Source organism: Mirounga angustirostris, unplaced genomic scaffold, assembly GCF_029215605.1.
Source record: "Mirounga angustirostris isolate CCGP_5_RB_7025 unplaced genomic scaffold, mMirAng1.0.hap1 SCAF_4, whole genome shotgun sequence".
In the NCBI taxonomy this organism is placed as follows: Eukaryota; Metazoa; Chordata; class Mammalia; order Carnivora; family Phocidae; genus Mirounga; species Mirounga angustirostris.
In genome coordinates this window covers 9,297,498-9,322,063 of record NW_026991712.1, presented here as the reverse complement: position 1 = coordinate 9,322,063, position 24,566 = coordinate 9,297,498, and the positions used below count along the sequence as shown (strand labels likewise).

At 34.7% G+C, this 24,566-nt stretch overlaps 1 protein-coding gene across 13 annotated transcripts in view; it reads left to right on the top strand.

Annotated features, from left to right (window-relative positions):
• PHF20L1 (PHD finger protein 20 like 1) overlaps nucleotides 1–24,566 on the top strand; it is an 82,315-nt gene that overhangs the window by 16,460 nt on the left and 41,289 nt on the right. For 6 of the 13 annotated variants that reach the window (XM_064587860.1, XM_064587861.1, XM_064587857.1 and 3 more), the window contains exons 3-10: nucleotides 3,659–3,830; nucleotides 3,975–4,059; nucleotides 7,585–7,673; nucleotides 7,897–7,986; nucleotides 12,439–12,652; nucleotides 13,226–13,354; nucleotides 18,682–18,764; nucleotides 22,288–22,540. In XM_064587860.1, coding sequence (XP_064443930.1) covers nucleotides 3,659–3,830; nucleotides 3,975–4,059; nucleotides 7,585–7,673; nucleotides 7,897–7,986; nucleotides 12,439–12,652; nucleotides 13,226–13,354; nucleotides 18,682–18,764; nucleotides 22,288–22,540 — 1,115 coding nt within the window. Of the gene's footprint in view, nucleotides 1–3,658; nucleotides 3,831–3,974; nucleotides 4,060–7,584; nucleotides 7,674–7,896; nucleotides 7,987–12,438; nucleotides 12,653–13,225; nucleotides 13,355–18,681; nucleotides 21,178–22,287; nucleotides 22,541–24,566 lie in introns of those variants that run through there. The other 7 variants (XM_064587859.1, XM_054512440.2, XM_045895850.3 and 4 more) reach the window with 7 other exon arrangements.

The window sequence follows — 24,566 nt, the reverse complement described above, 5'->3', positions numbered from 1 at the left end:
CTGAACTATTATTAATAGCATTTTATGTAAAATTTTTGTATATACTTACCAGTTTACCATATATGATATAATTACTTTGATATAGGCATTATCCCATTTCTCCTATAGGCTTTTGTGCCAGTTGGTTTTGGCCATGAATACTCTACCATGTGTATTCTTGGACTGTGTTACCTATACCTTGGGGGGTTACCAGGATCCAGGGAGATAAGGTATATAAAGAGCAGTTGACACTCAGTAAGGAAAGAACATAGACCCTACTAACATACATGTAAATATTCTGATTCTTTTCTCTCCTTATCTGACTCTAAGCAAGCTCCTTGAAGGTAGGAGTTAATTATGTTTCCCTTTTCTGTACCAACAGTGCCTAGCAAGTGCCTTAATCTTATTAGATGCCCAAATATATATGGAATGAATGAACAGAAACTTAGTCATTCTTGATAATGGTAATATTTATGGCACTTTTATTTAAGGTTCAAAATTTGATTAGTAAATGTTATAAAAATTAAGAGAGATAATCTTGGGTATTTGTGTTACTTAATTCTTGGCCTTCATCCGAAGTTTATCAATCTCTAGATACTTATGTAAAGTGTATATAACATGCTATAGATTATCCAGAAGCAGTTCCCCCAAATATAATTTTTAGTCTGGTTGTTACCTCAGGCATCCTATCAGTGAATGGAATTTGAAATATTTTCGCAAAACTCTAAGTTACTTAAAAATGCAACCCAGATATAAATGATTTGAACTTACTTGGATTCTGACTCTTTGCCGAATTCAGTCAAGTTATGAAAATAAAGATACATTTAACTCTATTACTGTGGACCATTCTCACTTGGAGAAATGTTTTAAATATGTGGAGTTGTTTATATTTGAATTTGAAGGAACCTAGAGAATAAACCCCTAATATTTTGATCAAAAATAAAAAGATGTGATAATAAACATGTGGAGTTAGAAATTTATCCATTTTTATAATTGATAGAAAATGTCTTTATAATGGTGAAGTGGCCAGTGAATGCTGGAAAATAAACCAAAGAACATTCTTACCTTTAGGCTTCCCTCAGTGCTAGTGCCAGTTTTTATGTTTAAAGAACCGGAGGAGCAAAAACATACAATCAGAGCAACACTGCAAAAGACAATCATTAAAGCATTGATGCTCAGTGGGTGGGGTAGGCATGTTCACCTGGGGGAGTATGTTAATTCCCTGGGTTTTCTTGTGTTTATGCTTTGCTTTTCTTTTTTTAAAATTTTTTTATTGTTATGTTAATCACCATACATTATTAGTTTTTGGTGTAGTGTTCCATGATTCATTGTTTGTGCATAACACCTAGTGCTCCATGTAGAACGTGCCCTCTTTAATACCCATCACCAGGCTAACCCATCCTCCCACCCCCCTCCCCTCTAGAACCCTCAGTTTGTTCTTCAGAGTCTATCGTCTCTCATGGTTTGTCTCCACCTCCGATTTCCCCCCCCTTCATTCTTCCCCTCCTGCTATCTTCTTTTTTTTTTCTTAATGGATATATTATCTGTTTCAGAGGTACAGATCTGTGATTCAACAGTCTTGCACAATTCACAGCGCTCATCATAGCACATACCCTCCCCAGTGTCTATCACCCAGCCACCCCATCCCTCCCACCCCACCCCCAACTCCAGCAACCCTCAGTTTGTTTCCTGAGATTAAGAATTCCTCATATCAGTGAGGTCATATGATACATGTCTTTCTCTGATTGACTTATTTCGCCATTTGCAATGACGTGGATGGAACTGGAGGGTGTTATGTTTATGCTTTTCTTTAACAAAACGTTTCTTCATCCATACTCATTCCCCAAAAAAGACTGAGAAGAGTAAGCTCTAACCTAAGGTTATAACGTCGACAGCCTTCTTAGTTCTGAAGAAATGTACAGATTGTCTTTAACATCACTTCTTGTTTGTCCTGAGCAATCCCCGAGTGGCCGGTGTGTGTCTGTCATTGGACTAGATGTTGGGGGATAGGGGATACAAGGATGGACATGACTCTGTTATTCCTTGAAGCTCACAGGCCAGAGCATGTCCCTTAGATTTCTGCTATCACAAGAAATGTTAATAAGAGTTTTGTGATAAAAGGATTACCTATTTCTTTTACTTCGGTAATAGTAAATGTTTTATCCATGTTGACGGGACCAAGAAGCCTTTCAATAAAGAAAACAGTGTGACTTGTTATCCAGTATTTTCCCACTCTATTTAACCACCAGACCCTTTTGTGGGTCATGGGTATTAATTAAGTTGCAAGGCTATAAATGCTCCGTAGCACACAGTTTGGGAACCTGCCCTGAGATGGTTATTGGCCATGTGGGTGCAGTGAGAGCAGTTGGGGCAGGGAGCTGGGAGGTCTTTACACACGGGATTACACATTAAACCAAGCCTGGAATGAGGAGTAGAAAAGGAAGGGGAGGATAGAGTTTAGGGCTAGACAGAACAGAGTGTACAAATGCACAAATGTTTGACAGAGCTCGGTGTTTTTGAGGAAGCCCCAAGTAGTTCAGTATCATTAAACTGAAGTGGGGAAAGAAGCTATACACCAGAGAAGGATTCAGGGCCCTTGAAATGTTTAGCATGAGTGATGTATAAAGCCCGTAGTAATCAGTTCCTAAAATTTGAAGTTATGTAAGGTCTGTCGTGCTTCATGGTGAAAGCCAATTTTCTGTATGGAGAAGAAAAGTTCCAGATTTGTCAAAAACTAGCAAAAATATGAAACTATTATGGCTGAATCATCTACCCTGTGCTGCTATTGAATTCTTAAGGTTATTTAATGATACTTTTTAAAAATTTTTGAGTCATCTGTGAACATTTAATATGATACATTAGGAGCGATGAAGCAATTTTCCATGTTAAAAGTTTCAAGTTAATTTCTATTTTAGAATTTATAGTAGGAGAATCATCACACATAAAGACAGAACAATGTGATGTTTTTATATTTTAGAATTTAGTTTAACTGAGCTTTCCCTAGTTATCATTGATGCACGTTATAAAATATTGGAAAGTGTAGAGAAATATAAAAAACAAAGTGGTTTTGTGCCATAAAGAGACAAATGTACGTGTCAGTAGTTTTTGCTAAACAAATTTGTTTTACATACTTAAAATTCTGAACACAGTGCTGCTACTTTTTTTCGTTTTCCACATTGTGTTTTCCACATGTGTAAATACCACATTTAAAGACTATATAACATACCATTCAATGGATATACCATTGTTTGTATAGCTGTAGACAGTCTCCAGTTTTTCTAACTAAATTTTTAGATGGTTTCTATTTTCTTTGTTATCATAAATATTTTGTATATATGGTTCCAGAATTGTAATGATAGAGTTAAAAAGTGGGAATGTGTTTAAGGCTCTTGAAGCGTGTTTCCAAATTACTTACCAAAACAGTACAAGTAATTTATATTTCCATTGGGAGTGTATTGAAGTATTTATTTCACTAGGTATTGAGACCAATCATTTAAAAAGAAAAAAAAGACAAAAATAACAAACTTTGTTGGTTCAGTAGTTTAAAAATCTGGACCCATATTGTTTTGTTCATGGTTTTAATGGTAAGCAATATTTCAGTTAAATTATCCTTTTTAATACTTTGTGTAAACAAATGTAAGAATTTTCTCTTGATACGAAGCTCCTTTTTATTTTGGAGGTATCCTTCACGAATTGAAAAAATTGACTATGAGGAGGGCAAGATGTTGGTTCATTTTGAGCGTTGGAGTCATCGTTATGATGAATGGATTTACTGGGATAGCAATAGGTTGCGACCGCTGGAGAGACCTGCATTGAGAAAAGAAGGGCTAAAAGATGAGGAAGATTTCTTTGTAAGTATTAAGCTTTTTCCATTTGCTAGCTATGTAATGATACATTTCAGAAGGAATTCTGTTAAATATTACAAAAGCTTATTTTTATAAAGGAAATGCTTATTTATTATACATGGTATTGATCTTAAAAGTTGTTTAAAATAGGATTTTAAAGCTGGAGAAGAAGTTCTGGCTCGCTGGACAGACTGTCGCTATTACCCTGCCAAGATTGAAGCAATTAACAAAGAAGGTATGTATTTGAAGTAATCTGAGATTTACAATGGGATTAATAGTAAAATTTAACTGGATTTCTAATTTTAATTAATTGTGTAATTGTTACATATGGTTGTTACTTTTCTTTGTTTCAGACTTAATAAATTTCCTGCTAATATTCTTTTTTGGGAGTATTTTATTTGTAAATATAGAATAACATGACACCTGATCTACTTACTGCCTAAATAAACTTTAGGAGCAGTAGATAATTGGTTAAAATTGTGCAGCATTCAGTTCACAGGCTTACATTATATGCATTTTATTTCTTCTTCTCTGTTTCTAGTTTGTCGGCTAAGTTATTTTTATGAGCAGTTCAACCAGAATGTGAGGGAAGGTTAAAGATACAAGGAAATTCAAATCAGGTCAGCTTGGAAGTAAAATACAGTACAGTGTTTTCTGAGGAAAGAGTGTGAAAATTTATCAATTTGAGGGTTTCCTTTATTGCATCTTTCCCCTGCCCCTGTTTTCTTCATTTCTATAGATAAAATTGAAAGTTAAGTTTCCTAATAGCCTTTGTGGTATCTTATATGATATTGAGCAAAAATTACTGAACTGATCAAATGTTGAAAATAACACAGAAATCAGGTATGTTAGTGTGACCGAAGACGAATACATCTGTTGGGCATATAATGTATTGAAAAAAACAGAACTTCTAGACTGATTAACTTGGAAAGGCTTGAGAATTAGTATTTAAATTAGTATTAGGAATATACTTAAATATTTTATTTTTTTAATTTCTTATTTAAAATCTCACTTTTAAAAGTTGTAAAATAGTTTACAAGTGTATATTTCAAGTCAGTAATACATTAGTATTCTATAACAATTTCTTAAACTTGACCACTCATTCATTCTTTTCACTGAAGAGACACACATTGAGTGACAGCTTCTTTGCAAGAGGAGCATTTAATCTAAGTAAGGGGATGCTTCCTTTAAACCTGAAAGACAAACAAGTCAGCTAGATAAAGAAGGAATGAAAGGCTTTTTCAGACAGAAGAAATGGTATATTGCAGAAGAACAGAAGAGAGGCCTTTCACTTTTTAGGAATTGCAAGACTTTGGTGTGACTGGAATGAGGGAGTCCTTTAAAGGGAATAGAATATCAGAAGAGGTGGGAGAGAGAGAAGCAAGGATCTGTGTATGCAATGTCTTGTTACAGAATTTGAATTTTATTTGGAGGTGATGGGAAGGAACCGTGGAAGGGATTTAAACTGAGGAGATTTAAAGTAATAAACTTGAGAAAAAATGGGAGCTAAGAGCAGATAAAAGGGGAAAACATTTAAAAAGAGATATATTAAAGAATGTTAGGTGTGGAAAAGTAAATCGTTGCTGTCTGGCTAGAAATTATGATATAACTTTACAAAGGCCTATTCCAATTTATTGCTTTAAGGAATGGAAATAACATATATGGCTATGATTTTACTACCTACCTCTAGTCACCTTACTCCAGGAAGAGTTGAGGGGCATCTCCGTTGTCAGGTTTGCCGGTTACTTTTCCTTTTCTGGTCTGGCCTTTATTTCACTGTGCACTTAGACTTCTTGAGAGCCCATATCCTCCCTGTGTCTTACACATGTGCACTCCCTAGCTTTCTAGTTCAGAGCCTAACACATAGGCAGTCAATAACAGTTTGTGGAAGGAAAGGAGGAGGTAATGGATCAATTCTGTTGGATAGTAAATGGACCCACCCAAAATAAAAGAATATGAAGCACAATTAAACAACATTCTCTATTTTAAGGAAGAGCAGTTCCTTTAAGAGTGGAGAGCTTTGAGACCTTGCCTCCATGCTTAAAGCTCCTTGGGAGTATAGCATATACAAGTCCACGTATACACACACATGTAATGCACTCAGAAGCAAAGGCCCCATATTTTATCCTATCCCGTTTGTCAATGGGCATAGAATACAGAAAATTAAATTCGTATTAGTGGAAGAGTGAAGACACTTAGTGTAGTTTCTGCCATTTCAGGAGGAGTTTAAGTGAGCCCTTAGTGAAATATTGGCAGATGTAATTTCTTTTTAAAAAATCTCCATTGGAGGTATTTGTTTTGTGATGTCTGTATGCCCCACATGGTGGATGAGCCTGCCCAGCCCATGACCCCAAAGAAAAACAAAGCAAAGGAAGCCTTCAAGAGGCTTTCTGTTCACTGTAGAAGCTAAACAAAACTAACAAAAATGAACGTTTAGGTGTTTGAAATATGTCTTAGGGAAGTTGAAGAGGAGGGACAGATTTGTAAACTGGAGGAAACAGGGGGAGTGTTCATATTATGGGTGGGATTTAAAGAGCTGATCCTTGAAGAGTAGGTTGGAGGGAGGAAAGGAGAAAGGCATCATGAGAGCCGAAACAGTGTGATCAACAGTGGGGAGGGATGAATGCCCAGCTGGCGTAGTGTGGAGCCTGCTCTCCTCTGCAAGGCCATTAATGAAGAAGGAAGAGAACAGTTGTGATGGTAGTGTAAGGTGCACGTATGGTTTGGTATTCTCACAATTTTCCCAGTGTTTTTATATCCTTGCTACTCAGTGGATTAGTTTTTTTCAGTAACTTGGGTCTACATCTTTATGTCTTCAATATTGTGAATTATGCTAATTATAGAAAAGATGAAATCAAATGATGTTCAAATTAGAAAATTAAGGAAAATCTTTGTACATATATATCTGGCTTTGGTGCCATCTTCTAAGCCAGTCATAGTAATCATCACACTTATTGTTTATACTTCTTTTGTAAAGGTCAAGTGTCTGTTTACTTAAAATGGCTCTCAGCCCTCATTTGTACAGGAAATGATAGAAAAATATTGAAATTTCTTAAGTATAAAATCTATGTAGTTTATACATTTTGTGGTAATACTGACTTTTGTTGACTTGAAAGCATGACCTCTGTAACCCAAAGTGAATATGCTTTGTGACTGTCGTGCAAACAGGGTCTCAAACCCTAAGAGCAGAATAAGTGAGTGGGGAAGGCGTGGGGCTGGGGGCGTGGTTACGGCTGTGCTGCTTAGGGCACTGCTGTGGACAGAGCCTTCAGCCGCTTGGAGTTCAGTGTCTGTCTGCACAGCAGCACTTTCACCTAGATGGTCTGTGGACTGTTTTCTAGCTTAGAAGCCTGTGGATCTGATTCTTACTTGCCAGTTCGTTAGTACTGTGAATGGAATGATCTCTCCTTGAGTAAATGGTTTTTTGTCTCTATATCAGTTCTTTCTCTCTCAAAAGAAACTTTCAATGGGGATTAACATAAGAATAAAAAAAATACAAAGAAAAAAATAAAAAGAAACTTTCAAAGAGAGCAAAGGATAATTCCTATAGAAATATTATTTATGCTTGTAAATAATGATTTTATTAGAGGGAAAGGGAAAATAAACTTTAACCCACTTGATGGGAGTTCTTAATGGGTGTGTTTGCAGTTACTGCAATTACAGTGTATATACTTCTGTCAGGGCATTACTTGTTAGATTTCAAATGTTGCTGTAAGATTCAGTTGTATTTTCTAATGATTCTGACTTGCTCCTGTTTCAGGAACATTCACAGTTCAGTTTTATGATGGAGTAATTCGTTGTTTAAAAAGAATGCACATTAAGGCCATGCCCGAGGATGCTAAGGGGCAGGTAAGGGTGTTCAGCATTCCTAGCTACCCAAAGGGATGTCTTCTTGAATGGTGACCAATCAAAACAAAATTTATATATATATATTTTAAAGTGAACTAATTGTAGGATTATGTGCTGATAGCCCCAAATAGCAGCAAGAAAAAGAAGCTTAGAATGTAAGATAAATTATACACTTGATTTTTGCTTCTTTGGCTTTAGACCTGCTAAAGTTATAGGTCACTAGTTTCTGTTCCAGGTGAAATCCCAGCATCCACTAAGCTGGTGTTGTCCTATCGACCCAGCTGGATCGTGTAACCAGTCTATGGGAAGTGAGGTAAGTGCCTTTTTTTAATTTCATTTTGTTTTTCCTGGTATATAGTATCATTTAGAAAGTTAATTTTTAATATAAAATTTTATATTGAGCTGCTTATCTTCTTCTTTCCTTTTATAAATCATAGTCATTAATCTTCTTTCAAAAGGCGCTTACCTGACACTCTGTAGGCTGTTTCAGGTAGGGCTCTCTGAGTCATGGGATGTAAGCAGTCTATTACATGCTTTGTCACTGCTCAAAGCAAGAAAGAACGGTAAGCATTTAAAGGAGAATCTGGGATGAAGTTAAAACCATGATTCCATTGGTTGAATATGTTTCCTGAAAGATTGGAAAGAAAAGGTGCCAGTAGAAATTTAAAATATTTTCTTTTATGTTCTGCTGTTATTTGGGATTTTCAGCACCTGGACCTACAATTAATTTTAAGAATTGAAAGTAATCTGTAAAAATGTCTAATATGGAAATATGCTACATATTTGTTCCATACATGTGCAGTGAAAAGTATCATTCTGAAATGTGTTGAAATCATCTGGTCAGCTCCAGCCAAATGTGTACGTTTAGTAATCTAGAAATGTACATCACCGCATTAAAAAAAAAAAATGATTCCTGATATCTTCGGAGAAGCATGATTGTTTTAAATCACCTGGTTTTCAAAAATTTAGTTTTGCAGTCCTCAGCTAGCAAATTTTTTTTCCCCAGTTAATATGGAAATGCAATTTAAAATGGAAGTGCTTTTGATCAGGAAATTGCTTTGTGTCTTCTTACTTGTACGTATAAATAAAATGTTCCTTTGAGCATTCAGTGGTGTGATTTCTTGATTACTGCATAGAAAGGTTGATTAAAACATTGAGAACTTAGTTTAATATATATCTTTAATTAAACAAAAAATATTTATTTTTTGCTTTAAAGCTATTATTTTATTCTGGTTATTCAAATGTTTGTGAGATGGCACTAACCCTAAAACTTCATTTTTTTTCCAAAGTGATACACTGAGCCAATTTTGGTAAAATTACAAGTTATAAAAATTAATTTATGGGATGTATTGGGTGTTTACTTTTAGTGAATAATTACATTATGACGTATATTAACATGAAAATCAATGCCAAAATATAAACTACTGAAAGAAAATAGGAGTAACGCTGTATTTCTTTTTTTTGAGAGAGAGCTTGAGAGTGTGGTGCATAAGCCAGGTTGGGGTGAGGGGTGGGAGCAGACGATGCAGGGCTTGATCTCACAGCTCTGAGATCATGACCTGAGCTGAAATCAGGAGTCGGAAGCTTAACCAACTGAGCCACTCAGGCGCCCTGAGTTAACACTATTATTTCTTTTAATTTACATTTTTCTTCATAATTTTTAATTACTAGCACACTAAAATATTTGTAGAATTATTTTTTATAAAATGGCCTCATTTTAGAAATGTCTTTTTTTCCCCAAAAAGTTTTTGACTTGTTTTCGTGTAGGAAATACACTAAGTCAGGTGTTGTGTGGGCAGTGCTGAGAGAATCCATCTTTGCGTGTATCTTAAAAATTTTGAGTACTTTGAGAATTCCTTTGTAAAGATACACAGTAAATTTCTTTTACTAAATTAGCAAAGGATAAATAGATGCAGTTTGGAAATATATTCTCTAAACTTTCTGTAGCTTTTTCTATCCTATTTTTTCTTTTTGCAAGTGTGCTGATCTAAAACTCACTAATGTTAAAGGTTTGCTCTTAAGGTCCTCTACTATTTATAAAACTTTTTTTGCATACATTATTTAATTGGGGTCTCATAGCAAATTCTTTGACATAGCTATGACTGATACTTCTATTTCACAGTTGAGGAATTCAGAACTTAGAGAATTGAGTGACTGACATAGAATTTTGCATAAGTGTAATGCACAGAGTGACTCTGAACTCAATCCGATTTCTTTATTGTGTATTGCTCTTTTGTCTACAGGGAGCTTTGAAGCAGATCATTAGTTCTAATTCATGAAAGGATCACACCAGTTATTTTTAATAGTGAATCTTACCTGTTTAAAAATAGAAGGGCAATATAATGGGAGAATTCTTTAATGACACAACTGCAGTGATTCCATGATTAACAAGTCATATGATCAGGAACTTTAGGAAAAAAAAATCTGATTGCACTTTTAAGAGCAACAATACGAATCTCTCCCAGTTTTCTGTTCATTGGAGAGAGAAAAGAGGTGGGGATGGAATTTACCTCTGGCATTTTTCAGCATTTCTCTAACAACTTAAAAATTTCCCCACAATGTGGAACAGAGAATTAAGCACTCTGCTCTTCATAAGACCTTACAGGTACGATCTCTGCTGAATTTGGCACTTTGCTAGTTGGGCTGTACTTTGTTTCTCTTTCTGCCCTGTTGATTACTCTCTGTCAATTTCATTGGTGGTGCTTTTTTTTCTCTAATACTCAATGTCAGTCTCAAGGCTCAATTTAGCTGTAGCCCTTTGACTTACTCAGACTGCTCCTTGCCCCTTGTGCCTGTTTGCGTACACTCTTGATTGCCATGGCTTTGTCTAATGGTTTTCCTCTCCCTGGCGGTGCCCATTGACTCCTTTCCTTCTGCCCTTTGCCTTGAAGATTCTTGCTGCAGGACTCACCTCATCTGTCATGTTTCCTGAAGCCTTCCAGTAGCCTTTCTCTTAAATCAAGATTAATCTTTTGTTTTGTTTTCTTCCATGGTATTTTGTTTATTCCTCCACTGCCTCTTCTATCACACCGTCTTATAGTTAATTTTATTTGCCTTTCAGTTCCTTATAGGTAACAACAAAAAACATGGCTCTAAGTAAACCTGGGATTGGACAGTACTGGTTTATCTGGTTTGTTTTGTTTTGTTTAATTTTTTTTTACAAACTAGAGACATCTGTATTTCACAACTGTGTCTTTTTAAAGATTTTTTTTATTTATTTGACAGTGAGAGAGAGTGAGATCATGAGCAGGGCGGAGGGGTAGAGGGAGAAGCAGACTCCCTGCTGAGCAGGGAGCCAGGCGGGGATGTGGGGCTTGATACCAAGACCCTGGGATCATGACCTTAACCGACTGAGCCACCCAGGCACCCTGTGTCTTAATTCACTTTCTAATAATACATGTACTGGGGACACAGTTTAAGTACTGAAAAAGCTAGATGCTGGTCATCTTCCAGGCAGGAGCAAAGGTGTGGTCACTCCAGGGCCTTTCAGGCAGCATCTCTTATAAATTGTCTCATAAATGCTTAGCATGCTTCTTGGCACATGTAGCAAGCAAGATATTCAATAGAAAATTGGGTGAATGAATGTGTTAGGTACAATCACATGATAGTTTAGTTCATTTTAATCATGGGGGAGAGAACGAGACAGATTTTGTTTGTTGGTTTATTTTTAATGGCTTATTGTCTTCACTGTATATTTTCAAGACTGAGCAGCCATCAACCTATATCACCTAATGATTGACTTCTGTTCATGTAACCTGTGAAGTAAATGCATTTGATGTTGTGAAGTAGTTTTTAGTTATGTGGGCTAGGAATTTAATGTATTACCCATTTTGGTTGAATTTCAGTTGGTCTGAAGCTTAGTGGTCTCAGTGGAAGATTAACTGTAGAGATAGTACAAATACTTGCTTTAAAAAAATCTTTTTTTATTGTGAAAATTTAAATGTTAGTACCACTTTTTAAATATCTTTTCATATTTTTTACAATAAGCATTTTTAGTTAAAAATAAAATAGTAATATTAAAAATTATTTAGCAACAAACTGAAAATACACAGGAAGAGTAAATATTTGCATCTCAGAAGAATGGTAATCAACACAAATCCTAGGAAGTTGAAGAGGGAGGGAAATTAATCTGGGGCCTGACAGCATGTATTTCACCTTGATCAAATCAAGTGGCTCTTTTTCTTTCACTAGTAATATTAAGCTGTTGTGGTAAATTGGTGTCCAAACTTTCAAAGCTTTAAAAATTAATAAAATCATACCTTGAATTCTATGAAATTGACCATACTGTGAGTGGTACATTCTTCCTAACAAGGAACAGTAATTTGTTCAGTGGAAATACATTTCTTTTAATCTTTACAGAATTGCAACGAAAGCATTTTTCTCTTCTGTTAAGGTTTGTTGTATTCAGAAAAGAAATGCAATTTGCCACTTGAATCTAAAGTACTAAGAGCATCATGTAGTGTTCCATATTTGTTAGAGGGTTGCCTCTATTATTTTAGATTTTATTCCTGTGAAAACATACCAGAGAAATATTTGTTACTGAATATTTTCCCATTTCATGTAAGGTTATACAATCCAACTAACCCATTAGATCATTAAATTTCATAATCACCATGTTGATTTATCTTGTAAATATAATTAATTTGATTTTTATATTTGTGTGCGTGTGAGGGTAGCTTTGAAAATGTGAGACATGTTTTCATTAGTGTAATTAAATTTTGATTAATTTTTAATACTTCACATGTTTTGTGTTTTTCCTTTGGAGGATTGGATAGCTTTAGTCAAAGCAGCTGCTGCAGCTGCAGCCAAGAATAAAACAGGGAGCAAGCCTCGCACCAGCGCCAACAGCAATAAAGAGAAAGAGAAAGATGAGAGGAAATGGTTTAAAGTACCTTCAAAGAAGGAAGAGACTTCAACTTCTATAGCTTCTGCAGAAGTTGAGAAGAAGGAAGATCTGCCCACATCTAGTGAAACATTTGGTACAAAATATGTTCTTACGTTCATTCTTTGTGTCAGGGTGAACTCGCTTAGAGAGTAAGCCAGACCCCTTAGCTACCTGCAATTTGAGGGTGTGGTCAGATGATTGGGCTCGTCCCTCGCATGAATGGTTAACTTCTACAGAAGTTACAGTTACAGAGCTGAAGTTTACTGGTCTAATATGGGTATTGGATAATGGGTGACCTCAGTATTCTTGAATAGAAATGAGTTCAGATTTTGACTTTTAAGTTCTTGTTAGTAGGCTTTGGGGTATTTGTTTTGTGTTTTTTTTCTTTAACTTTTTAAGTGCTTCTGCATGTATTTTGGTATGTAATATGGAAAAAGCAGTGAGTCATTTTCTTCCTGCTTTTCTTTCCTAAAGAATAACTGCTTAATAGTTCTTTATTTCTAATATATTAGTTTGGAGAAATTTGTGTTTCTTAAAGTTCTGTGTTAATCAGTAGGTTAAAAAAAATTAAGTGCAAATCATTTTTACTATTTTGCTATTTAAAAAAAAATCATGTTTTTTAACTTTGGATTCTAGATAAACTCTCATATATGTATTCTATTAAAAGTAGGACTTCATGTAGAGAACGTTCCAAAGATGGTCTTTCCACAGCCAGAGAGCACATTATCAAACAAGAGGAAAAATAATCAAGGCAACTCATTTCAGGCAAAGAGAGCCCGACTTAACAAGATTACTGGTAAACTACAATGATTCTTTTGGGGTGGGGGGGAGGATTGGAGGGTTTGATTTTAGAATAGTCTGCTTTTAATAAAGTGAAATGTATCTGTGGTTTAGTGTAACAAACTGGTCAACAAGAAAGACAGTTACTTTATGGTTCTTCAAGGTCAACATCCTCCAACACTGTCAGCTTTTTCTGTTGCGAAATGTGAAAACTATCACATATTTTCTACCTACCTCACAGGGTTGTTGTGAGGATTGATAGGATCAAATGTGATGAAATTCCATAGCTTTAAAATCACCTGGTAGGAGTAGTTTCTATAAACACTGGATCATCTGCCTTCGTCAACCTGTGGTGACATAATCTCTGCGGTTCTAAATATTATTATATAAACATTCTTATCTTGCCCGGTCTCATTAAAGATGGTAGCAAATAAGGGGTGCCTGGCTGGCTCAGTCGGTGGAGCATGCAACTCTTGATCTCGGGATTGTGGGTTCCAAGCCCCACGTTGGGTGTAGAGATTACTTGAAAAAATAAAATTTTAAGAAAAAAAGATGGTAGCAAAAATGGTTGGAAAGATGAATGCTGAATTAAATTTAGCTCCTGAATATGTTAATTCCCAAAGTAAAAGTACTTTTATAAGTTTCTCAAATTTCTTACCTTCAGGTTGGTCCTTAGAAGCTTGTCTTATTTTTCTGGGCTTTGTTGTAATTTAGAAAGTAGGGTGTTAGGATGATGAAAACTCTGGAAATCCTAGCCTGGTTAGTGTTCACAGGAGAAGAGATTTAAGTATCTGAAGCAGGGCCAGTCATACTAGGCTCTCTCACTTCCAAGACCTCTTCAGTCTAATGATTCTAGTCTTTAAAAAAATTGTAAACATACTTAATTTTTCTGAATATATGTTAAAAGGGGAATTAAAATAAAGTATTTAGTCATATCTTCTTGTTTTAAGGACAAAGTGTTTTTTAGTGTCTTTGGCCTAATAAAGTTATATAAACCTCTGTTGGCATTCTTTTAAATAATATGAAGAAGCTTTGGTTTCATTGTCAGATCAAAGAATAAATGGAAATTAGACATGTTGACCATTTTCTGAAGAATAGAAGCCCATTGAAAAATGACTCTGCAGCTGAGGGTTCTTTAGGAACCACTGTTTTATTATAGTGTTCATTTTAAGTGATTATAATTGGTTTCAACAGGTGAGAATATTTAGTCTTTCCATTTGTTAATGTTATTTTTGTGCCTTTTTCTGATAAAGGATATTTTTGGCCCTAGGACAGGAAATATTTCAAATGAATTCACCCATTGCACCTTTTCCTTAGAAACTGTTAGCTTTGGAGAAAGTCAAATTGTTACCCGGGTGATTGTTATGATGGCAGTTTAAGACTTCGGTTTGGCCCTAGCAGAGTGGAAACTAGGGTTGCATACTGTGGCAGAAGAGGAAGAGCACTTCTAGCCCCTGTGAGACAAGACTGAAAGAGCGCTACTGGAGGGGCCAAGACCAAGGGAGATGGACGTGACACTGACGCTGGGTGACTGCCAACTTACCAGCCTCAAGGGTTTTCCTGTAGTCTGGATAATCTGCTTTTAGTTTCAGGCAGTCTGTTCTCACAGGTGCCTTACTGAGAAGTTCAAGCCCAACATTTAAAGAAATAAAAGAAGAAAACCGCTCAGTGCACAGCAACGTATTATTTACCTATGGCCTTGAAAAGACAATAGTGGGGAAAACCATTTTACCGTGTGCCTCAAGGAAATTCTAATACTGGTTGCTTAGTAATACCCTGCACCTTGTGTGGAGGGACTCTGTCCTCACATCCCCTTGGGAGTCTCAAAAGAACAAGTGATAGTTTGGCAGCAGTAGAAAAATGTAAGATTTTACAGATGTGAAGTCATTATGATTTTTCCCTTTATTTCCTCAGAAGATTTGAATGTATGAAAATCCTTTTAATAGTTCATCTTTCTGTATTTCTGTGTTCACCTTGCAACTATATCATGCCAAAAGAGAATAGATCTTAACAAGATTGTCTTCAGTGGTTGAAACTCAGGCTTGTTTCTGTGCAGTAAATTTCATTTGTAGACCATAAAAAGAGAGGAGAACTATAAAATAGTGATTTTGTTACAGAATTACGGTGTATTTTAAATTTATCAAGCTCACTTACATGTGTCTTTTTGCCTCTTTACTACTGAGAGGGATAGGGCTATGATCATGGCAGCATCTTAGCCTGCTCTGATGTATTCCCCCATACTCCATTTTATTTATTTTTGAAACCATTCTAGCTGGAAATATGTGGACCAGCCACTGGATAAATTTAATTGATATATTCACTCCCCTTCTGTTTCCTCCCTCATATACACACCCTATAGAGATTCTAAAGCCTGATTTCTCTTTAGGGAATGGTAGGTATAAGATGGCTTTTTTGAAGTTTCCAAGTAAGTACATATTTGAAATGATAGTTGCACAGCATATGTATGTTCTTCCAGAGACTTATTTTTCATTATGTAATGTACCTTATTGATAGTTATATACTTTACGCATGCTGATTTAGAATTGACAATTTTACAGAGCGATTCCAGAGTCCATACTTAGAGACAAAGTTGCAAGCAAACTTCAAGCGAATTTGAGTAGATTTTAAAATACAGATTGTCAAGGGAGTAAAAGAAGAAACAGCAGCAATTGGTGCATGTCTGTTTCTACTAGTTCAAGGAGTTCTAGAATTTCAGCCAGCTTAGATATGTGTGTGCAACTTAAGGAATTTTAAAAATAATTTAAAAAAACCCCAGAGGTTTGAATGAGCCAGTACATGTTACTCATTCAAGAGTATTTGATTCTTATTCCCAGCAAGAACGTTGTGTTTTGGAATCCCTGGTTGAAAAGTGGAGCACAAATTTGACTACTTTTTCTTTCCTCCCCTTTGCCATTCCAGGGTACTCTGGCCTCCGTTCTATTCATTCCTATTAGCAGAGAGAGACAACTATGTATTTTGTAGATGAAGTACAGTATTGAGAAATTGTGACTTTGTGGGTGTGACTCATGAATATTTGATATTCTACTTTTACCTGATACTTACATAATAATCTTGAAACTGCATAATGCATCCTGTTAAGATAATTACAGATACATTCTTCTGGAGGAGGACCTGGGTTAGTGATATATTGATAAATAATAAGTATTTACAGATAACTAAAATTCATTTGTATCTCTTTCACTTAACTCTTCTCATTTTCTCAGGATATTGCATTTCTCCCCAGCATGTTCGCAGGCCAAGAAGACAGATTTTGGACAGTCTCTTAAGGCAGCGACTTTCCAAAGCCTTTTAATCTTGTCCCCTTTTGTTGTTTGTATTTGGTACCTCTTCTGTAAGATAGCATGTATATAAAGTATGAAAAGCTTTTATCGATTGTACTGGACGCATTTGAATTCTCAAGATGCCACGTATTGTATTTTCTGATTTAATTTTGAGTAGTTTCTTATTAAATGCCCCATTACTTTTTATAAGAACATTACAAAGCTTTATTTTTCATTCACAAACCATTAGGTGGGAATTGCTTTTAATTAATTGGGTCTGTAATACCCTAATTTAAATTCATGAGTATGTCTGAATTATTTTGTTTATTTTAAAGCTTGTGGTACCTTATTTTTAATTTTGTAATTTGAGATCTCTTCTGTGCGTTGATGGGATTTAAAAAGTATTTGTCATCTATATGAAAGGAAGCAAAAGTAAGATAAATTTAATAGACCGAAGAGCAAAATATTTGTCCTGCTTGAGTAAACCTTAGAAGTGGAACCTCTACTCAGTTTCCTGCAAAAGAACTTGATTCCCTCTTTTCCTTTTTATTTCAGTAGTATTGATTCTCAAAAATATTAGCTAGAGAAGAAAAACCTAGTGAACGTGGTTTTAAATGTTAAGGAAATATGCCATGCTGTATCTCTTTCAGTCATCTAAAAATATGTTCAGAAGTGCTGTTAATATAACTAGGATTGAATTTATGGTTTGTAAGCTTTTTGTAAAATTATTTCTATATTGGGTTTTCCCCCATTTAAATCTATACTTAATATTGTGTGAGCAAACTATATAGATTGTTATATCAAACTAGACTAAATATCCTTTTTAAAACCAGTAATGTATCAAAATCATTGTTTTACACTCAGCCTTTTCTATCTTTACCACTTGGTTCTAATACTACTTTAAGGGTATGATTTTATCATAGTTAGATTACTTAACATCTGTGAGATTGTTATCTGAAAAAGCCAAGGGATGTCGCCACGTGGATAGCTTGATGTTACGTGGCATTTGCAGGCACTTTTTCCTCCTATTAAGTTTGCTGTAGACTGCTTCAGTAATATGGGTGGTATAATTGCTGTAGTAAGTTCACTGTTAGGTCGTTGATTGTTAAAATTACTTCCTTTGAAGCCGAGTTTTTGTGTAACCAACTTTGAAATGACAGAGGTGATTTTTGGTGACCTTTTATGTGCCAGTGGTCATCAGCAAAGACATACTTGTTATACAAGTTTGGCTTCATTGAAGGTACCTGTCAGGTGCTTTGCAAAGTATCTTGACCAAGTAAATGCCTTTAATTTATAAATTAAGGCAGAGTTTTAATGTCTTGCAAAGTTATTTTATATACTCCAGATGAAATATTTTGTCTTCTAAAATTGAGAATTAGTGATACACATTGGAGAAAACTGGAATTCCTAAATTATTTCATCATTTGTAGAATGAGGCTATACTACTAAGCTCAACTGTAGGAAGGGTCTGCCCTTTTTTCCTGTTAACATAAAACAGACCCATCAGTGTTTTTGGCACTTCTGTAAGAAGATAAGGTACAGTGAGGTATAGGGATAAACCCATAAAGCTTAGGTCAAAGGTTCCAAGTGGAATTAAAAATTGGGAGTAGTTTTTTTTTTTTTTTTTTTTTTAGCTAACAGCAACAACAACAACCAAATCTTACATTCTAGATGCTTGGAAGGATTTCCCAGATCTTAGTATTAACTCTATATATTTCAGTTGTACAGACAAAGCCCATATTATGAGTATTTAAGTAATCTTAGGTTTCTAGACGTTAAGCCATAGACTTTAAAATTTTTACAGACTAAATGTGTATGAGTGTGTTTTTTTTAAGGATATCTTTAGGAGTAATAGTTTTCCAGAAAACTAATTGTATAAGCATCTCTCAAGTTCCGATTTAGTCCCTTAAGGGTGTTTGTATTTTGAACAAGTAAACTTTTGAGAATGTTTGCTTCCTATATAGTAAGAAGGATGGGGGATTTCAGCTACTAAAATTTGGGGAAGTTAGAGTGAAAGTCACTAATTTTTCTAATGAGCAATTTCTGTACAATTTTTCTCAAGGTTTGTTGGCATCCAAAGCTGTTGGGGTGGATGGTGCTGACAGAAAGGAAGACTGCACTGAAACAGCTCCAATGCTGGAGCAGGTATGAAACGGTAGCGTTTGATTGTTTTCAAGGTCCCCAACTGGAATGCTCACGGAGCTAGAGTATCCACGTAATTGAAATTGCCCTTGTGATCAGATATGGGAATAGGAAGCTAATTAATGGATGATATATTTTTAACTCTGCCTTCTCCCAGGTATACAGATAAACTACAGACTTCGTTAGTGTTTGTTTTCAGTAGACTGGCATTAAAGCCTCTGTCTCGGACATTTCTTGAAGGCCCGGAGACAGGCATCCCAGGGTATAAGCTTCCAGCTGGACCACATTTAACTAGCTTACAAAAAGACCCTTACACAAATACTTTTAATTTGTGAGTTAAAACAGGGTTTTTGACATCTAATAAAGCTTCTTTTGTAAGAAGTTTCTTTTATATTGTAACAGTTGGTGTTGTTAGACTGACTATGTGTTTTATGAATTGATCAATGAGCCATACATTTTTGCTAGGATGTATATTTTAATAACTACAAAAAAAAAGAATTTTACAAAACTATGAAGGGTCTGTCTTTAAACCACCTAATAGAGGAATTTAAAAGCGAAGGTTGCAGTTGCTAGATTTTGCCTTGGCTACCTTCAGATTCCCACAGTACCTGTACATAACGAACTGTGCATGCTTTTACATTCTCTAAGGGCTTAACTTCTTGGGCACTGTAAGACTATAAGAACACAGTAATAGCCATAAATGGATTTCCTTGGTTCTCCTGTTTTAAAATCTGAGCCTTAATGTAGTTTTAATATATCCTTTTTGTATTAATTTAATTTTCTTTATTAGTAGCCTAATAAAGAAGACTTTAAAATGAGTATCTTTTGCTCTTCTCTATATGCGTTTTAAAAAATAGTCCAAATTTAATTGATATTGTATTGAGTTTTTCAGGGTTATTTTAGGCCTGATTTGATAACAGTGCATTGTTTTGGTGCCTCCATTAATGTTGTATTAAACCAATGGTCTTTTAAATTGATATGTCAGCGAATCATGCCTTCTGATTTTCTGTGATCATCAAGCGGTTAAGTCTTTGCCGTTACTGTCAGTATATCAACCAAATTTTAAGTGATTTTTTTTTACTCTGTATTACTATATTCAACGTCCCAGATAAAACAGTATTTTGTATTTTCACCACTGTTTATGGTATTCTCAGAATGCAATAAATCAGGGACTTGGGTAATAAAATGTTTCTGGAAAATTCATTACAATGTCAATCTTTCATTATGCACAATCCTGCTGCGGTGAATGTGATTGTGAAAATTACTTACTGTTAGCGTAAAGGGCAGTGCCCATTTCAGAGATAAGTACAGACAACAACATTCTGAAATTGAGTTTAAAAAAAAAGAAAGAAAAATTGAGTAACTCGGCTGTTTCTATTTGCATAAGTAAGACATTTTTGAGAGTCCTTGCCAGTTTTGTAACAAAGAGACCAATAATCATTACTGAAAACTTTGTAAGTTATTTTAGATTTTTAAGGAACATAAGTGCTGTTCCCTCATTTTTTGTCATTCAGATTGATATCATTGTGAAAATGTTTTGTAACCAAACTCTTAATTTTTATGCTGTTTGCCCTGCTTCAAAGTTAAAAAGCCGAGTTATAAAACTCTCAATTACGAGTATTGGTATCTACTCCAGACTTAACGGAGAGGTATTGATTGTCACTAACCTCTGTTGTCTTAATGAGTAAAATAATGTCGCTCATGACATAGATTGATAACAGGCCTATAGCCAGAACTTACTGTGCTAATGGATTTCCTTTATTTACACTTTTAAAAAATTCAAAGTGTGGTTTTGAACCCCAATTCTCAGATATTAATTATAGCTTATTTAATTGTATTAGGGAATTGTCATGTTATATTTACTTTTGGATAAACCTGCATTAGATGCATAATTCAGTAAGTTTTTAAAAATGTTAATTTGTCCTTGTTTAGAAGTTAAGCACCTTATCAAGATACTAATTTAAGTTTTAAAATCTTGTTTTATAACTTTGTAACTCGAGAGTACTGGATGCTGTAGTGATGTCTCTCACATATGTGAAGATGAACAATAAAATTGTTTATTTACAAGTAATGGCTCTAATTACTTTTCTGGCAACACCTTTTATGATAAGTCTAGGAACCCTTTCCATTTATGGAGTACTTTTTCAAATGATTAATCTGCACTTATACACATGTGTAATGAGTAAATTCAAGAATAGAAATGATGACAACTGAATGAATGGGACACTTGACACCAGCCCTTTTATGTGGTATGTCTGACATGCCACATCTGTAGGGCATCCAGAGGTGCCCTACTTAAAACCAACTGTACACCAAAATTTGAGTGCCTTGTATTTTAGTGGGAGCAGAAGGCTGTTTGGTCCCCAGACAATGATCTTTCATATTCCACAGAACTGCAGACTGCTGACCTGATGGTCACCCCTCACAAAAGATCAGGAAGTAAAAAGGTTTCCTGGGGACAAGCATGTTGTTCATAGTGCTAGCAATTTGATTCTATTTTATAGAGGCCTATCTTAGTATGGATTTTTTAAAAAAGTGTATCTCCTCTTTTGCTCTCAGATACGTGTGTCAGGAAGAGATACAGCATAGGCATTCCCACACCATAGATTGTAAATCCATCCAATGTGGCTATTCTCTGTTGTCTTTGGACACATTCACATCTATTTCTACATAGGTAGGAAATTGTACTGCCAAATGAATAAAGATATCCTTTATGAAAGAACTGACAAAGTTCTAATTTTTTTTTAAAAGTATCAGTTGGCAGGAGGAAGGTAAAAATTCTCATCTAAGAATGCGACGTATTTTGTTTTTAAATCCAATGTTTTTAACTTACACTTGGTTTTACTCCTTGGTTTTTTTTGTTGTTGTTGTTGCTTGTTTTGTATTGTTTTTTAGTCTTTTAACTCTGTATTGCTGGTGGCTTTGATTTCATGATGCACTATGCTTATGAAACTCTAGCTTTCAGCACTAAAATGAGTTAAAGATAATGTTTCGTTAATTTGGTCATTGTTTTCCTGTTGAGATCTTTCTTTAAAGGGGAACTGTCTACTTAGACCTCTGCATTCAACTTGATAAAAGAGATTGTTTTATGAGAAAACTTCTAAAAGTCAGAAGCTTAAATGTATTCCTCTACTGCCCTAAAAAATGAAGATGCTCTTTATTTACCTAATTGTTATTAAGGTGTAGTTGGTAATTATGGTTTCAAATGAGATCTATTTCACAGTGTAATACTGTGAAAATCTTTGTCCATCAAGATAAAATTTTATATTCTGAGAATATTAGGAATAATATATTTTTAAATAGTCAAACTTAGACTAAAAGTTGACAGCATCCCTTTAAAGATAGCCTATTCAACTTTTAGTTAATAATTTGTGGGGTTCTTTTTGGTTTTTCATTTGTAATAGAAATGTTATATGTTGCTTAACAATGTTTTTGGATACTAAAGTTGCTTAACAATCAAAATAGAATACAAGAACAAAAATGAAGAAACCAAAATAAAAATATCAATTTTTTATTATTTATTCAGGCGATTTCACCTAAACCTCAAAGTCAGAAAAAAAATGAAGCTGACATTAGCAGTTCTGCCAACACTCAGAAACCTGCACTGTTATCCTCAACTTTGTCTTCAGGGAAGGCTCGCAGCAAGAAATGCAAACATGAATCTGGAGATTCTTCTGGGTGTATAAAACCCCCTAAATCACCACTTTCCCCAGAATTAATACAAGTCGAGGATTTGACGCTTGTATCTCAGCTTTCTTCTTCAGTGATAAATAAAACTAGTGAGCACAGATTTTTAAAAAATAGTTACTTATCCTATAAGATACATTAAAACAGTTTGATTGTAGTTATATTGTATTTTTATGAAGTTGCTTTTTACAAATTCAAACTTAAGTGGATATGATAGGGAAGGCTTAAAACTATTTCAGGGGCAAAAAGCATATACATTTCTGACTGATTTATTGTACAGAGACTGTACTGGTTGAGAAACCTTACCATTTAATAACGCAAACTCTTTAACTGTAGTTTGGCTATCCTCAATAATAATAATCCAAGCACAATGAGAGGCCTGATTCATTACAAAAAACCAAACCAAAACAAAACAGAGAGAAAGACTCACACTGGATATTTTTTCCTCAACTCCTAAGACTATTCTTATGGATAGATCTAGTTATTGTCCCCATTTGTCTGTATCCCCCTGCAGTACATTTTATTCATTCTTGTTCTGGGATTTGGAGTACAAATTTCAATTTATTTTTACTAACAAAGGAAGAAGAATGCTTCCTTGATCTTATTTTTAAAGATTTTACTGTTTCAATACCACTAATTTCAGGGTAGTTAACTTATTATTAGTCTTTATAAAATAGCCATCATGGGTCTGGATATATAAAAGAAGATGACCCTGTGTTTCTCCTGTTAGTTTAGTATTCTAAGTTAGAGACATATGAAAAACCGTTACATGGGAAGGCGCTGGATAAAGAGATACTTCCCTTTGGCAATTTATACATCAAGTGAATTAGTATCCTGACTAGTAAATGAATGTGACACATTTTCTTATGAACTCTTCCATATCATATCTTCCACAATGAAAAATGTTGGCATTGAGAAGACTTTTAGCAGTCAGATATAGTCACCTCTTCTTCCATTCAGTTGCCATATTTTCTACCAAACCATATTTTTGAATTTTTGAGCAGGCTTTGGTACTTTCTTGGTTTGGTTTTGTTCTTTTTAATAAATGGGTAGAAAGAATGGGAACAGAAAAGCTCAGTTGTTTCCTCATAAAGCTTCATTTCATTTTGGCATTTATCATGAAATGATGTCATTAGTAGTCACCACAATGTCATGTGACATTGATAAGTATTTTATTTTGAAATTGTTTTGTATTTTGGTATTATAGCCACAGTGTTACAGCAATTGAATTTTATTCTTTCATTTTTTCAATTATCACCATGTCTTTTTTTGTTTTGATTTTTGTAAAATTACTTTTAAATACCCAAAGCATCAACCTCTCTAGACCACTCATATTTCCTCCTTCTAAGTTAAGATAACATGAGTGTATTGGCCTGTGTAATCTGCCTATTCTAAATTCTTCTAACATGTTTACATGCCACGTAGAAAGAAGAAAACTAAAGGTTAAAAAAACCCCAGAAATTTCCAAACTTTTGTGTTCCATAGCTAGAAGATGTTTAATTGACCTACCAAGTTGGTTATAAAAAAAAAAAAATGAGGACAAGAATAGTGTTCTGTTCTTTTAAAGTCCTCATTATTTGCCTGTAAGTACTTAAAGTTGTTTGTGTTCAATTTTTTTTAATGAATCAGGCCCAAACTTATGTTTATAAAAATCCATTTGTGGGAATGAGGGTGGGATAAACTTACTTACGTTAGTTTTATTTTGGCAAGTGAAGCACTAACTCTACAATGCATGTCAGATTTTTGTCACCTATGCCCCCTGCCTTTTTTTCCCTTCGAGTTTCTAGATTTGTAATGTAGCAAAAGGAATATATATATATATTTTCTTAATTTTTAAAAAATCTCAGCTGTACAGAGACTATTTTCCCAAAGGAAAAATAACAACTAACACAATGATCTGCAATTAGAGAATTAACTGTAGTCTGTCACTTGGGAAACTACCTGAAATCAATGTTCCATGTTTTTTTCTTTTGGTTCTAGTAGGCTTTAGATTTTAGAAGTTTTGATTTAACTTTTTGTGAATGAGGGCACAGTTTTTGCCTATGATTACTTTTGGAACATGCTGTTCCTTGTGGATACCTTACAACATCAGAGGGCAGAATTTGAATCATTTTTCCC